This window comes from Cynoglossus semilaevis, chromosome 15 (assembly GCF_000523025.1).
Source record: "Cynoglossus semilaevis isolate Cse_v1.0 chromosome 15, Cse_v1.0, whole genome shotgun sequence".
NCBI classification, from domain to species: domain Eukaryota; kingdom Metazoa; phylum Chordata; class Actinopteri; order Pleuronectiformes; family Cynoglossidae; genus Cynoglossus; species Cynoglossus semilaevis.
In genome coordinates this window covers 16,171,667-16,188,702 of record NC_024321.1, presented here as the reverse complement: position 1 = coordinate 16,188,702, position 17,036 = coordinate 16,171,667, and the positions used below count along the sequence as shown (strand labels likewise).

Sequence of the window (17,036 nt, the reverse complement as noted above, 5' to 3'; positions counted from 1 at the left end):
CCAGGTTGCATTGCTTCAGTCAAAGGCATCAGACCCCCGATGAAGAGACAAGCCTAAGTGATTCTTCCTGAAGCAATGCAGCCCTCAGATATCATCCATCTTCACAGTGGGCTGCGGCCAAGCCCAGGCCAGGGCAGTGTACACTCTGGACAGTTTGCCAGTCAATCACAGGGCCACATACAGAGACAAAGCTATTTACACTCATACCCATTGGAAATTGACCTGAACTGCGATCCGCCTGTTTTTGGACTATGGATTGTCGAAAGAAAACCCACAGATACACAGGGAGAATAGGAGAAGTCCAGAATGAAAAGCCTGGGAAAGGTGTGCGATCCGCCTGTTTTTGGACTATGGAGTGTCGAAAGAAAACCCACGGACACACAGGGAGAACAGGAGAAGTCTGGGAAAGGAAATCATCTTGCTGACCACATTTACAGTACCACTGTGTGTTCCATTAATGAATAACACTAAAACATATATATCTACTACCACTAATAATAATAATGATAATAATAATAACAATATTTTCATTTGTGCAAATAGCATTCTATACTTGACATTAAAATGTGTTAAAAAACTAATATTGGCAAAAATGATTGTAATTCAGCCATTAATAACTATGTTGTTATTTTCTTTCCTTCTCCAACATGATCAAATCCTGATTCCAGAGACCAGAACACAAACTGTCTCATGTCAGGAACCAGCAGGTTGGTTTGCAGCTGTCTTTGTACACGTTTGTCCAGTGCTGGGATCATTTAGGCTTCATTTGAACTTCTGCCTGGAGTCCAACAGATGGCAGTCTTTGAACCTTTGAAAAATGTGACTTTGATTTTTTTTTCTTTCTTTTTTTTTTCCTGTGGTACCCTCAGGGGTTGCTTCTTAGCGGGCATTTCAGCCTAATAACACATCACCACAAATATGTGGCGTGTTGCAGAGAAAATACTGCTCAACCCTTGACGGTACAGCCAAACAAAACAGTCTGCAACGGCTGTGGTTCAGCCAGACACAGTGGATTTGTTAACAAAAGATGTTTAGTATTTTCACAAATGTTATTTGAACTACATTTAATTATTATCATTTACTGACCAAGTTGCCATGCAGTTGTCACAGAGAAGCTGTGAAATTGGTCGTATCTGTTGTTCTAAAATTGGGGGCGCAGACCATTTGCAGCAGGACAGTGAATATCAATTTCAGTTGTTTTTTTTTTCCAAATGTGCCACAGTGGGGTAATTGCTGGTTTCAATAAGAAGAAAAGTTTTGCAGGGGCTCAAATAGAGTTCACTTAAATAAAGATTATGAAGATTAGATAAAACATGAGCGTCATTTAAGATAGCTGAATTAGTACTAATAGATAAAACATGAGCGTCATTTAAGATTAATTAGTACTACCTTTAATGAGATACCTAATCCCTAATAGTGTCTATTAAATGTTAAATAATCTCATTTATATTCATCATAAGGAGAACAGTGCACACGCGTGACTTGTCATGTGTACTGCGTAATTTCTTGTGTCTCCACTGACTTGTTTTGATAAAGACTCCCAAGAGTATCATAAGGAGTAAAAAAAAAAAAACACCCCCAGTGGTTCACAGTAAAGCTGATTAAACTGCAGTAACGTTTGGACCCACAAGCATTTCAACAGTTATCCATGCAATGAGGCATCAGCACATTATCACCAACAGTAAATAACATCACAAGGTCTGGCAGATCAATCTGTGTGTCATCATTCCTTTTTTTTATTATTATTTTGCAATCTTTTCAGTAATGATACAGTTATGACATATACTGTGAGGTGTAATGAGAAAATGCACGTTAAACGAGGTGAAACCAATCCGTGACAGTTACAGGCTGGAACCTGCTGAAGTTGCCAGGTCATCCCTCAGCAAGTGTCCCTGTCACTCCAGACGCACACTGGAGTAAATATTTATAAATATGCTGATGTGTTTGGCCTGCATGGTAGGAAATGAGAGAATGATCTGTTGTGTGCTCTGCTGCTGGACTTGCCAGGACAGGAATGGTGTACCATGGCCCATGGAGATATCCCACATTCAAAATAGAAAGCCAGCCCTGGATTGACCCACATCATAACAACTTGTTGCATAATGCAGAAATGTTTGTAATATTTTTTAAAAATTAATTTGCTGGTCTCTGGCTGTTTATTTGTAAATGTCACCTCTAAGCAAATCGAATGTCAAACGCTGCACAATTAGCTGCTTAACTGGAAAGAACAGAAGTGCAAATCAGGTATAAAAAAAAAAATCTCAGATACAAAGAATTTACATCTTAAATGTATTTAAAGTAAACATTTCCTTCTAATCCTCTGTCCGCAAACACATCTCAAGCGCGTAGCCTTCTTCCACAGTTTTTTTTCTTCTGATGAGTGACATAACTGATTCAAGAAAACACTGACTTATCCAAAAAACTTAAGAGGCGTAAACATCAATATCTAAAGCTTTCAAAAACGTCGACAACTCATTGCCCATTTTGGTCATTGATCTCCTTTGCAATCATCATAAAACACCTCGGATTATTCCTGCAAAAAATCAAAAGAGTGCTCCATTCAGCAGAAATGTCTCTGCTCCATCTGACACGTACAGAACCGTTTCATCGACACATCCTTGACACCGTCATTCATCAGAACTTGTCTACAAAGCCTTACATTCATTTAAGCAGATGCAATACATAAAGCAACACATATACTGTGCACTGTGTTAAAGTAAATATTGCACCGTGATAATTAAGTCTCCGTTGTCATCTTCCGCAGACTTAAATGGATAACATACTGCAGTGAGTACTTCCACCATGCGTGATATGTGAATACCGTGTGTCCTGCCCACCCCTGTATTTTGTCATTAAAAATATGAAAACCAACTTAACCAAAGATCTGCTCAATCACTACTGCTTTTAAATCTCTGCTTGGTTAAATATGGTCCTTTATCAATACAGCACACAGAGCGATGCATGAGCAACATACTGCATAGTCATGTTAAATAGAGATATGTATTTACATGATGACCACTACATGTGACCCGGCCATGACTTTAAAATTGGTCTCTAACAGTGTAAAACTGTTGTTACTGCAAAGACATGTTTTGTTTCGTGTAAAAGTAGAGAGTATTTAATCTTTGGGTATTTTGCACATTTTGGTATTTATGAGCGTATAAGCCACAGCCATTAATTAAGACGCTTGTTCTCGTCAGTCTGCACTACAGTAGGAATCTCCCCAAAAAAACATTGCATCACATTTTTTTTTCATGTTGATGCTGCGTTGACAGAAAAGTCTACAAATCTTGGGAGTGTTGCTTCACGACTGACACAACATTCTCACAAATCAGTGGAAACAGTGCTTCTCTTCACCCTCAGGCTTCCGCCCCAGCCTCGGGGACATGTGTTGTACGAGTGAAGGCCGGGTGACCGAAGGCCCGAGTCTTCAGACTCGATGGAGGCGTCAGAGTCCGTGAGGGAGCGAGTGTTATAAAGCCTCACCGGGGAACAGATCCTCTGTGTTGGAGTGGGAGGCGGGCTGGTGAAGATGGGGGACCGGGCCCCCAGTGCTCGTGACTGGAAGGGGCTTGTGGGGGATTTTTGACAGTCGTAGCCATGATGCGAATTCCCCAAAGGTGAGATGGGAAAGCTGTGACCACTGAGTGCACCAGGGGAAGGACTGTTCTTACGTTTGGCTGCATTGATGATATTCTTTGCCAGGAGGCGATGGTTGGGTTTAGAATCTAAATTATTCACAATGGGGGACATGCAACGACTGTCTTTGCTTGGGGAAATAGGGGAGGTGGCAGAAGATGTGTACAGCGGTTTAGTGGTGGAGAAGGACAGGCTGGAGTGAGACGGGGCTGGGGACTGAGAACGTGAACCCCAAGGTGGGGACATAGGGGATGTGGTTAAGGGTGTTGTTGGTGAAGGTTTGGATGTAGAACTGGAAATGGCAGCACTCTGGTTTACCATTGGAGATTGACATCTTGAGCCCCACGGAGGAGATACAGGAGATGTGGCAGATTGTGTTTGAGAAGGTCTGGATGGAGAAATGAAGTTGGCAGTGGTGGCACTTGGGCTAGTCATCGGGGACTGACATCTTGAACCCCAAGGAGGACAGATGGGAGATGTGGTTTGGGAAGGTTTGGACATGGAACTAGAGATGTTAGTGGATGTATTTTGGCTTACTATTGGAGACTGACATCTTGACCCCCACGGAGGTGAGGCGGGGAATGTTGTTGTAGATTTGTATGTTGGTCTGGATGTTGCATTTGAGACACTAGAGCATGTGTTCTTGCTAATTGCCGGAGACTGGCATCTGGACCCCCACCTGGGTGAGCATGGAGATGTGACCGTAGGTCTGAAGATAGGAGTGGGATCAGTATTGGAAATGTGGGTATTTTGATTGGTCAGTGGAGACAAACATCTTGTTACTGGAGGAGGGGACATGGGAGCAGTGAATGAGCGATTGGCGCTGGATGCAGTGGTGTTAGAGGGGCAATTAATTTGAAGGCTGGAGGTCCAGGTTCCTGAGGTGGTACTCTCTGGGCTGCTGGAACTTCTGGTGAAACTCGGGGTCCTGGTCGGCTGGGTAGTCTCACGACAGGTCTCAACTGTGGCTGAATCTGTTGGTGTCTGTTGACAATAACACATGTTGTTTAGACCAGAATGCTTGTAAATTCAGTAAAGACACAATGATAACAAACTGACAAAATGCTAATGATAAACAAATGTCTAAACGTCTGTATGATATTTTTCTCGTTTTTTTCATTTAATTAATTTCTGATTTTTTTTTTCCTGTAAATGAAAAAGTCTAAACGTCTGTATGATATTTTTCTCATTTTTTTCATTTAATTAATTTCTGATTATTTTTTCCTGTAAATTAAATGTCTAAACGTCTGTATGATATTTTACACTGATTTTGTTTTGTTTTTTTCATTTAATTATTCAAGTTTTTTTTTCTGTAAATGATGGAAAAAAATGATGATGGATTTAAGCGTGACACCCAGAAAAATATGGGTCGTCTCAGGTGTATTCCCTGATCCTGTGTTTTTCAACAATATGCCTCACTATCAGTATTCACAGGCCTGGTCTTTAGTGTCTCTCTCAGGTTACTGTAGTTTTGCATTCCTGAGGTGGTTACCCTTTACAGGGATATAAAATTACTCAGCTGAACATGGCATTCTATGCTGACCAACCATGCTTGGTATAATAATGTTACGGTCGCCGGGTAGAGGCTAAACCAGGAGCAGTAAAGTTTTGGTCTTTGAAGATGTGCTTGTGTTTGGGTCATCTGCAGAAGAAACAAAACCCAGGTCAAAGGGCAAGTCCTTTGCCTGACAGTCCAAGTGTCTGATGACGAAACAAGACCAAAGGTCAGGTCTCCCCATAAACACTCAAGCCAAAGCCAAACTGAAACAAATCTTTTTGAACTTTAAATGTCACAAACTGCTTCATATATAGTTCCATCGTTTCATGTGAGTTATTGTATTACAGAAGTGGATTTGATGTTATATTCAAGTGTTTACTGTTAGAGCAAGAAATGCAAAAAAGAATAAGAAAATAGAGTGAAATAAGTGGCTGAAGTCAGGAAGCTTGAAAAGAGAGAATAGAGTCCAGAGCACAGTGTTAGAATAAACTTTAATCAAAAAAGATTTAGGTGAAGACAAAACGTAATGGACAGGAGAGGACGTAAATCAAGCGTCTTAAATGGTAGCATGCATAAGCTCTGTTATCTTAAACGTCAGTGATTGACGGCGTCCTGTGAAAACACACTTAAGGAATTACTGCGTTCTGTCACTAAAACAGTAAACATGCAAGGTGTTGTAAATTAGCATGCAGCCTGCAGATCAGAAACAGCCCAGATTCAGGAGACAAACCACATATCTAGGTAAAAAAAAAGGCTGGGAAACAGAGTGCAGTACCATGAAGTCATAAAGAGAGCTGTCTTGCAACTCTCTTGTCAGTCAGCAGCATTAAATTGCAAATCATAGATCATAAAGCAGATGCCAGACCATCTGTTAAAGTGCTTTGTGAAGCGGCGTTCCCCTAGTGACGAGGCCGGGAGACAAAGTGGGAAAAGTGTAAAGTTGTTTCTCATCACATCTTAAAATGCACTCGAAACAGAAGTGAAGTACAGCAGTGTACAGGAGCTCTGGGTATACAAACCTACTGGTTACATCCCGGCACAATTTGTTTAATTTAGTGGCAAGCAGTGTAATGTGTAAAGGCTCACACATTTGACTTTATCTTTGGCACAGAAGAAGGTAAAGAGAAAACGAAAGGCACAAGGGAGAAGGCACAAGTGGAAGAAAAAGTGCATGAAAATACAGATTGTAAATCCTCTCGAGTGGGTGTTAGTTTTACAACCATGTGCAGTTTCAACAGAAGACCCAGAAGTGCAACAAAAACAAATGTTCTAAAAAAGATGCTGAGGGGGTTTCCACACCTGTGCTTCAAGTCCCGCCTTTTTGGCACAAAATGTGGGTCTCGGTGCTTGAATTGCACATCGTGGAGAGGATTCTCTTTCAGGAGACAACACAGCCATAGCAGAACTGATCCTTGGCTGCACCAGGACCGGAGTTTCCTCGCGCTCAGCTCCTCCTCTGGGGCTAGGCATCTGCTGAGGAGACATGCACTGGGGTCTGTAGTGAGTAGGGGGGTTGCTTGGTAAAGATGCATGTCTTGACAAGGGTTTTCCGAACTTCTGGTTCTTCTGTGGTGCTCTTTTGGGTAGATATTTCAGTGGTTCTTGCACCGGGCTAAAAGTAAAGAGGGATGGGTCGATCTGGTAAGGCTGGTGCCTTGACAGATCCATCTCTATCTTGGAGCATCCGTTCTCTAACGGCTCTGGTGCTGGCTCTGGTACCGGAGCTTTTGGTCTTTGTTTTGGCTTGGCCACTTGCTGGGTCTTTGGGTTGTGTGAAAGCTGAGCACTAATGTCCGTGTTCTTAACAATAGCTTTGACTCTGCCAGGCATGTTGGATGGGTAAACCCAGGAAGGCGGCAGAGACATCGTAGGAGATGGAGCCCGCATTTTATTGGCATCCTGCTTCTCAATAACATATTTCTCCATCCTGGATTGACGCTTGGCAAACAGCTCAGCCCCCTTTCCAGAAACGTTGGTAAGGTTTTGTTCTGGCCTGTGTTCTGCCCTGGGTTTGGTTCTGGAGCTTTTAAGACACGAGGTCCACTCTGGTGCTTTAGCTTCCTCGACCCGGGCCTCTTCTTTGGCGAGGAAGTTGGACGCCTCTGCACCCAGAGCCATCAACTCTTCCTCAGATGTGGGCTCAGGCACGGATCTGTGTTGGTGTTTCTTCTTCTCGTCCACACCCTGCACCAGAGACAGCAGCTCAGGGTTTGGAGCTACCACTGGCTTCTCCTTGAATGTGAACATGGACTTCCGTGCTGCTCTTCTCGTGGTACCATCCTCAAGTACACCTGTTTTAATTGGCGAAACCGTCTTTCTTTCTGACATGGGCTCGGGCGCAGAGGTAGATGGTTTCGGGGCTGTGGGAGGGCCGTAATGAGGCATGGGTGGATAACGTGATATAGAAGAAGCCGGAATCTGAGATGGCGGAGGGGAGGTTGGCGACTTGACAGGAGACATCGGAGGAGGGCTGGTGTAGTAAGCCTGTGGGGGTTGGTTTGTGAAAGCTGGCAGAGGTGGTGTGGGATATGAAGGTGGTGGAGGTGGAGGTGAAAATGTCACAGGTTGTGGAGCAGTGAATGCAGGCAGAGGAGGGGTGTCATATGAGGGAGGGGGAGGGATGCCCATGGTTGGGCTGGTTGCCTCTGGAGACTGCACTGGTGGTGGGGAGAAAAACGGCCTGGCAGTTCTGTTGACGATGGTGCTCACTCTGTCAGATGTGGACGTGCTGTGGCAGCCGTTAAGAGTCACTGTAAAGGGAGCCGGCTCTGTTTGACCCCCGATGATTTTGGCCTCCCGTTCAACATTACCCATCACGACCGGATCCCTTTTAGTTTCGATGAAAACCTCATCCTCCACTTTGCTCTCCTGAATCTCCTCCTCCTGCTCTTCCTTGACAGGGAGGAAGTGTCGCTCCAGGATAATGCTGTCCTTCAAGTCCTCTGTGTGGTAGTTCTTATTTGGTTCCTCCATGATATCACCCACTGCAGGTACTCTTAAAGGTGATGGGGAAAGTATTTTGGTGGAGCCGTTCTTCAAGTTGAGATTCCTGTCGTTTTCTTCACTGTTCCTCTCTGCACATGTCGGTTTGTTAGTCGAGGGGTCAGTTTTCACACTCTGCTCCTTGTCCTCCTGTGACCTCCCTCCACTGCTTTCAAGTGTGAAAGCGCTGACTCTCTGCTTGCGGCGGTTGAAGAGCTGCACGCCTCTAGAGTTTGAGTTGGAAGGGACGGTGAGCTGAGAGGCGATGAGGTGACTCCGGACTCTGGCGTCTTTCAGCTCCTTCTCTGATAAACTCGCGCTGCGGGTCAAATCTGAAAAGGGAGCGACAGGAAGAGAGACAATGAGAAAAACAAGAATTTGTTTTTTGGGGGTTTTGTTCATAATGTCCAAATAAGTACTTCTCCCTCTCCATCTCATTACAGCTAACCACGCTTTATGTATCTATAAAGACAGAAAAACCCAAGTGAACATTTTTTAACAAGTGTGGGACTGACTATTCGTTTTTCAGCCCACAAAATAGTTTCTGACCAGCAAGTTTTTTTTTTTATTGTTCTTTGTTCCTTATTGTTCTCACTTTATTTCAACCAAGACTGGAGTTGTAGACAGTGAAATAACAGACAAAGACATGTCAGTAATAAGATAAACAGGGTTAACAGGCCTGCTGACATGTGTGAACAGCAGGAACTGGGTCATCTTCTTCCGTAAGAACTAAAACAAATCACCCGTGTTAAACACTGCCCCTGCAGTTTGCTGACTGCTCTGAAATTAGGAGCTAAAATATGTCTCAGTTAAAGCTGACAGTTTGTTTTTCAAGCATAAGAGCTCCATTCCAGGCAGTGGAGCTATTTCCTCTGCCATCTGCAACAGTCCCTCCCTGAAAATTCCTCCACCGCTGAGAAAACTCCCTGCCTGGGCTTCCAACATGCCTTTGGTTTTTCTGTGAAGCTAATTTGTGCAACACTGCAGCTCAAACCCTTAATGGTCCTCTTTTTTTTTTTTTTAACAATCTGCAGCTTCCAAAAATGAGATCTTTCATTTGACATCTATAAACATACTATACAGTCAAATACCCCCCCTCCCATCTGCATCCAGCTGCAAAACTGATTTACAGACGTAAATCAGTGCAGCTTATTTACATCTCAAGAGGAAATTAAACATTTTCAAATGATTCTAGCCGTTCCTTCAGCTAAGATTTTTTTTTTTCCAACAGTGTATTTAGACCGCTGTTTGAGTTGCTACAATTATCGTCATTTCAGCAACTTTGACCACCTGTTAGGATGTCAAACTTAAATCACTTTTTCTTGCAGAGATGATAAAATCGACATGACTCCTGTTCCGGTTACGAGAATCAAACTCATCAAAGAGTTATTTTGATTTTTAGGGACTCATTTTGAGATTCATTTATGAACTAAAAAAAATCTTGAAAAACAAAAAAATAGTCACAGTGAATTCCGGAAATGCATCAATTCTGAATGTCAAGTCGATCAATCTGGCACCGACCCCATGGCCCCAACATTACAGTTATGGGATCACAACAGAAGTCGGACAACTGCATCAACGTGCCAATCTGGCACCGACCCCATGGCCCCAAAGACGGACAACTGCATCAACGTGAAGTATTTTTTAAAGACGCGCGCCTCTCAGTGGTAGAGGCAAAGTCATACCTCGGTGTCAGTCACCTGAACCAGCACCGTCACACAGTCACTCACTGTACAGGCAGAGCGTTCGACGGATGTTGACTTTACAACTTATAGAACATATGCAGGTTACAATGATACAACTTTTATTCTCCATTTAGTTTGTAATTCAATGTTTTTCCTAAATATATCAAAACATAAATCTGATGTAAGGCAAAATTTATGAAAATCTCATCACTCCCATGATTAGACTTTTAAAGAAAAAACACTTTAGGTCTTAAACAGAAGCTCCCCTTGTCTGCACAGATGGTATAAACAATAATAAAATGAATATAAAAAGCATCAGAGAACAGAAGGTTTGAACCCCAAAAATAAACTAAATGAACTTCTACATTTGAGAAAAATCTGATGGCTGTTCAAAAACAGGCACTTTCACTTCAAATGTTCTGCTCACCCACGTCATTTAAAAGTTGTATTAGTCTCCCAGGGTTCTAACTCCTCAAGTTCCTCATCTCTTACCTTTTTCATGTCAAAACTTTTATCGAGTTCCACCGTTTCCTAGTACCTCCAGAAAAGTTTTCAATCTAACTGCGTCTGATCGCTTCACACCCCCTTTTCTGTACCAAGACTGAGACATTAGATCGGATTTCTTCTCCTCCAACGTCCGGCAGAGAGAGGGGAAGGCAGGGAGAGAAGTAGGAGGAGGTGGGAGGAGGAGGTCTGTAGCTGGAGGCTGTGCTGTGTGTCTGTCAGTCAGCCTCCAGCTCTGTTTCCCTAGTTAAAAAAAAATCAGTGGTACCAGCCTTCACCACAGGGTTTCCACTTGTAAAAACTGGGACGTAGTTCTGAGAAGACGAGGTCAGGGCTTTTGTTGAGACAGAATTATTGATGCATGAGTGCTTGTACTTTGTTTTGACAGTTTGGACGCCTTGTGCAATCAGTGTTGACCATTAGCTGGCTTATCTCTGTCCAATATCCCGTGATGGCAGGGGCGGACTGTGACCCCCTCTACACGCTTTGAAGTGGAAAGGGGACCCCGGAGCTTATTAGGCTACGAAACCAGAGCTCAGCCCCTCTGCTGCCCTCTACTTGGTCTGCATTTCAACGTGTGTGTTTTCAGTGAACTCTCCTCACTCATATGTCTGCCCTCTATGACTCCTCTGGGCCATGAGCTCCAACCTACAAGGTCAGGAAAGAAATTTCCTGTCTCAGTCCTTGGCAATGATGCAAGAGACCCCAGGTTACATTGTCCACCCTCCCTTTTCACATAACTCTCCCTGCCCTCGGTCCCATCCCCAAGAGTGGAAAAAAAAAACTCCCCCACAGGAGGAGGATTTGAGTTAGGAAGGCCAACCATGCTTTTGTGTATCAAAGGTCAGATTACTCTGTCGGATGTTATCTTTCTGTGGGTGATAGCTGTGCGGGATGACAGCACTTGCCCCCATGGGTGATGTGTGAAGCGGTTTGAAAGACAAGGATTAACAGAGGTCCTGGGATCGTACCAGACCGGCTTTGACCTCCCCTCCTTGTGGATCCCATGGGGGAAACGTAAGCCCGGCACCCAGGTCTAAACCTCTGGGCTATTCCGCACATGGATACTCGTGTGCATCGCATCGCTGCTCTTTGTTGAGATGGAAGCCAACTTCCATGCCTGTGTTGTACTTTTTAGGATTTGTCAGAAGACCAATTGGCGAGTAATGACTGATGGGAAGAGTGCAGGAAGTCCTGATGTTAATCAGACCTAAGACCTGAGAACATAATAGTTTGTAACGGTCGGAGCCCGTCTGTTTTGCAGCCTTTAAGAACAATGACCACTGTTTTGTTTTGTTTTTTCGATGATGTTTAAACGATTTGACATTTCGTTGAGTGAAAAAGAATGCAGGAATTCTCCTTTGCTGTTCTCACTCAAACCCCCCCTCTCTCCCCCTCCCCACCGCCCTGCACCATGTGCTGTAAACGTTGTTGTCAATCCTCAGTCAACGAGTTAAGTTCGTTAGTGAAGAATTAGCCTCTGACTGAGTTAGCAGATTCAATTTATATATAAAAAAACATTATTCTTTAAGATTGGAAGCTAGTGTTTTCAACTGGATGATGGAGTTATGCTATTCAGGACTAGCACATTGTGTGGAGCGCCCCCTGTTGTTCAGCCTGTAGCATTTTACAACCTTAACAACAATAGGATGAAACTTTATTCACGTCCCATTAAGATAAAAGACACCACTTTAAAACTATTTAATTATATTAAAACTATATCTTTGTTAAGTTATTTATTTTATTTATTTTTTGGTTATTTAGTTCAGGCTCCAAAAACATCAGGCGGAACTAAACTAGTGCCGTTACCTTTCGCATATTCATCGCCTTCTGCTTTGAGTCACATTGCTGCCACCTACTGGCTGTAATTTCAACCTGTTAGCTAAGCAAAAGACAAATTAAAAAATGCAGACAAAGGGTAGCATCACTGCACCACACACTTTCTGTGATCACTTTAAGATGTCAGGAGTATTTCACTAGATTATATGTTGACTTTTCTTTTTTTTTGTTTTCTTCCTCCTCCACTGTTAACCCTGCCATCCCCTTCTCACAGAGATGACATTTGTTAAAGTGTAAAGAGAAGTCTGCAAATGTTTCCAACCAGCTTTTCCCACAAGTGAGGCTATTATTGCTGGTGCCTGTGTTGTATATTAAGTCTCGCCTTAAGCAGTGATGCATGATTGCATTTCCATTTCTGTCAGGACAGCCTGGCTTTTGGCTGCATGGAAACAGATGTTTCATTGAGCCTCTCACTGTGTCAAGTTGCACTGATGAGGAAGAGTTGCCTGTCTTCTCTATTGGCTGTCTGTGTCTTCTGTCTGTAGCTGCTCAGCTACACTGACTGTTGCGTCAAAGCTTCCCTCCACTGAAATGTATTTACAAATACTTTTTGGCACTAGGAAGTACCAGAGTAACAGAGCACTTTCATGCTGCTCATTGGACCACTCACATTAAATTCCAGATAAACACTTACTTGTTTTCTGGCTCATCTGTTCTTTGTTGAAGTCTGTCTTCCCCCATAATGCACTGCACTCTGTCCCAGGAGTGTGCACGTCTTGTGTTGCCTGGAGAGGTTTCCTCAATCCTCCCGGACTCCAGCTTACTCCTCTCCTGATAGCTGCGTGTTCCGTCTTCATTTCCATCACTACCCACACTTAACTGCCTGTGCTGCAGCTGCAGAAGAAAATAACCTACAGCTGTAGGAAATATGACAGCTCTGCTTTTGTCAAATAAATCTCCTCCTCCTTTGCTGATAAGACGAAACCACCAACCTAGTTGGAAAATGAAAGTTTTCTTCTCGCTGGCAGGCAGCAGGAAAGTTTGGTAAACACACAAATAAAAAGCCGAAAGTCAGAGTGTAGTTCAGCTCTCCAGGTTACTGCTTCTGGTCATGGTGCCAACTTCATGAGTTCTTCCTCCAAACATTCAGCTGAGAACTGATGTAAGGCATGTGCTCACTCCTCTCTCTCTTTGTTCTTCATGAAGTGTTACTCTCTATCTCGCAGCACCTCCCAGCAGGGCCAGGGCTTTGTGTCTTGGACGACTTCCCGTGGACAACAACCAGAAAAGCTCCGCTGGTTTGTTGTGCTCTCTTCAGAATAATCTGTTTTTGGATGAAACACAGTTTCTTTTACATGTCTTTGGTCTTTTTTTTTCTTCCTTTTCCCAGACGTTCGTCTCCCTCCTCTGCTATTTTTGGTCACCAAAACATGCTTTCTCGTCTGCGTCCCTATCTCCGGCACGCAGATTATTTTTCTCTCCGAAAAAATGATCTGCCCTTTATCCTGGAGATCATAACTCTGCAGAGGAGGCTGGCTGTGTATTAAGCACTTCCTGCTGTTAGTTGCATGTGAGGAATAACATTTCACTCTGCAAAGGTCATTCCACCAAGTGATTTGTATTCAGAGCTTCAAAGCAGTCAGTCCGAGTTGCTTTACTGGAGTTTCCTTTGTTATTTCTTTTGCGGTATGTTGCCAGATACGGCTCCCAAAGTCTCTTTCACGTGTTCAATCAAAGAACCCCAGTGGTCAAGGAAAGTTACTTATTTTTCTTGGCGACAAATTTGATTCATGCTGAAATGCACCCGGGATGAAGGATGGATCGTGAACCGAGTCGATTCTTGGCCTTCGGCTTCAACATTCAGTACTGTGAGTTCCGATTGTTCTGATTGGCAGATTTTTAGTGTGATGACATCGGCTGCATGTCCTTGTCGCGATCGGGTTCACCTACAAGAATGACAGGGAGACAGGTTTTACTATTTAATGTCACAGTAAAGCATCAAAACACTGTGGTTGTGTTATTGTAATGAAGAGAAGTGAGGTGATTTATTGATGTTCTGTACTGGCTTTCAGCTCCAAACAAATACCTTTGCCAGTGTATATCATTACGCTCGGTATAACAACACTACACTACAATAATAATGGTGATTAAAAATAAAAACACTCCAAAAGAAATACACAGTGCCACAGCGGACTCTATCGGGTATCCAGAACCATTCTTTAAAAACAGGCCGACCTTTAAACTTGATTACAGGGAAATTGAAAGTTTTCCAGCCTGACCTTTAGTCGAGCTGAAATGTTTAATGGTTAGAAATGAGACGACGCCATAAACATCAATGATAAAAAAAATGCCTTGATAAAAAGGAACTAAGGTCACAATTTGTTCTGACTTGGATGTCGAGAAGTGTGCGATAAATCCAAAGTATAATTAGCTTTATTTCCACATCTGATGATAAGGGAGGCAAAGTGACCGTGGCCAATCACATGTCAGGGAGGAACGGCACAAAAGGGAGAATGCTTCTCAGTTGACCCTGAAAGTTTAATGAACAAACAGTCTACTCCCTGCTACGTGACAGAAGCATCACTGTGGCTTGTTCCTGAGCCGCGGTTTGCTACCGCTGTTTTCCACATTTTTGTAATCTGTGATTCAGCACAGTTTACCAGATACCAGATTCCCATCCTGACACAAACACATTTGGAATTTGGTGCAAGGAGGAATTAAACCGACAACCGTATTATTGGCAGGCAGCTACCGCTACCGCTGCACAACTTGAGTTCCATGTTCTAGTACTCAGTAGAAACAACAAAACGGATAAATATGCCAGAAAAGAACTCTAGCAGAGACCAGTCAAATCTCTTAAAGGGACAGCGTACGACTAACTCCAAGTAGCAACATTTTGAACAACAATTGAACTGGGCACTAAATGTTGGGCTTGCTTGCTAACAGCAGATCAACATAATCACTCACTGACTTCAAGTCACCGTATGTGATAGCAGTAAATACTGAAGTTCTGTTTTAGTTCTATGTAGAAATTGGCATCTTTTTTTTATTATTTTGTACTGTGGTACAATAGGTTAGGCAACAATAAAGTGTCAACAGCTGTGTCATCAATAAAGTTGAAAAGTGTTTGCAACTTTTTATTGGTTGTAAAATGATAAAAGTGTCTGCATTGGTGTTCAAGGTTGCAGACCCTTGAACAAGCATATTATAAACCTTGAGCACACTAAAATGTGTGAGGAATAAATTATATATTACAGTGAAAAAAAAAAAATCTTCCCTCCACTTTGTCTGATAAATAATTCCGTAACATCTCGAGCGTCATGTTCCACTTTCAAAGCCGTTAGAGTGGGACACTCTGGACAGGTTTGAAATAATGAAGTGTCTTTGCACGTATTTGTCCTTGATCAGACTTGCCTCTCTTTGAACCTGACTTGTTTCTTTGTCTGTGAGTCACTGCTGTAACTGCTGGTGACTACAGTCCTGTTCAGAGAGCAGCCCACAGCTCAACCTTGGTTTATTATTTTTATTTCCAGTGGTTGTTTTTTAGCTCATGTTTAGAAAACCAGTGACATTGGCAAGACCACAAATATGTTTGCAGGCCTGGGATACGGCACCAGGCGTGAGATGCCCCCTGACATGACAGCTGAGTCATCGTGGTCTGTAGGACGGCTGCTCATTGGTTTTTGAACACAATCAGCCTGAAGAAAAACAGCACCCCACCTCTCTGTTGAGAAAAAAAAAAAAAAAGAGAGAGAGAGAAACGTTTCACAGTTTAGCTATCAGGCGTGAATGTGTCAAGTGAGAAGAGATGAAAGCTGGTACTGTTTAGTCCCTCTTCACAACAGCCCTTTGATTCCCCAGATGTGTTATTCTCCCTGGGATTGATCTGAACTCTCAGACATTGTCTTTTTTTTTTTTTGTATGAACTCTTTGTTCACCGTGTTCACGTGTTACGTGAAAACACTGAGGACGGAGGGCATGCATGTATCGAGGGTTTCTATTGGTCCTGCGTAGCAGATTGACCAAAACATGGTTTAAATATTGTCTGCGCTCCAGTCAGAAATAGTCTGACAAGAAACAGCTGTAAAAAAAAAAACTAAAAACGGAATGAATCTGGCGCAGATAAAACAACAACACATGGTTGTTTCTAGATGAAATCTTTCATCTGCTGCATCTGTTATTTGCCTTTTTTTTCTGTCCTAACTTGTTAATTTCCATCTTGGCTGTGGTGTTTGATGTAAACCAACCTGCGGTATCTTCTCTTCTTCCACCGATCCTATCTACCCACCGTGTCTGAGGTCTGATGTCAGTCCCTCCTCTCCCTCCTTCCTCTATCCTACAACTATCTCCAAGTTCAAAGGTGTTTTACAGTCCCNCCCCGACCACCCTCTCCCCCACGCACTTTTCCTGTGCCACCCACTGACCTCCACGTCGAGAGCCAAGGATATCATTTACAGTCTGGCCCGGAGGCCACTTCAGCGTGTAATCATGAGTTCCTGTACATCGTCGGCATACGACGGATTCATACACAGACAGCAGATCCATCCATCCCACAGCCCACCGCAACATGTCTCGCATAGTGATGACACACAAAAGGAAGACTCTGGCAGCTGCGCAAACCCTAATCCTTCATTTGTCCCTCCTGGCCATTGCTTTCTTCATTTATTAGGCATCAGCATCAAACGCGTGTCAGTCACCTCATAAATGATGTACTGCGTATATCTCCACCTGGGGTGTGAGATCTGTACATCACCTGTCTGCTCATGGATTCCAGTCCCTAAACCAGCGTATGGGCCGTCAGTCAACAAGTGCATGATGAGACACTCATTACCAAACCCTAATGACTGAAGGACTGTTTGTGTCTCAGCAGGTCTTCTGTTCAGTTTTGCAATATTTATTCACCATTTAGTGCAAACGTGTCAAAAGTCTGGCTCTGGAGCCAATCACCT

The 17,036-nt window shown here is 43.2% G+C and overlaps 1 protein-coding gene across 3 annotated transcripts in view; it reads right to left on the bottom strand.

Moving 5' to 3' along the window:
- Positions 1-1,708: 1,708 nt before the first annotated feature.
- Positions 1,709-17,036, bottom strand: part of synpo (synaptopodin) — a 17,319-nt gene continuing 1,991 nt past the window's right edge. Inside the window, exons 2-4 of one of the 3 annotated variants that reach the window (XM_025063082.1) lie at positions 12,782-15,811; positions 6,437-8,451; positions 1,709-4,623 (exon numbers count right to left, since the gene is read on the bottom strand). In XM_025063082.1, the coding sequence (XP_024918850.1) occupies positions 3,325-4,623; positions 6,437-8,451; positions 12,782-12,950 (3,483 nt within the window). In that variant the 5' untranslated portion in view covers positions 12,951-15,811 and the 3' untranslated portion in view covers positions 1,709-3,324. Of the gene's footprint in view, positions 4,624-6,436; positions 8,452-10,296; positions 11,684-12,781; positions 15,812-17,036 lie in introns of those variants that run through there. The other 2 variants (XM_008327441.3, XM_008327442.3) reach the window with 2 other exon arrangements.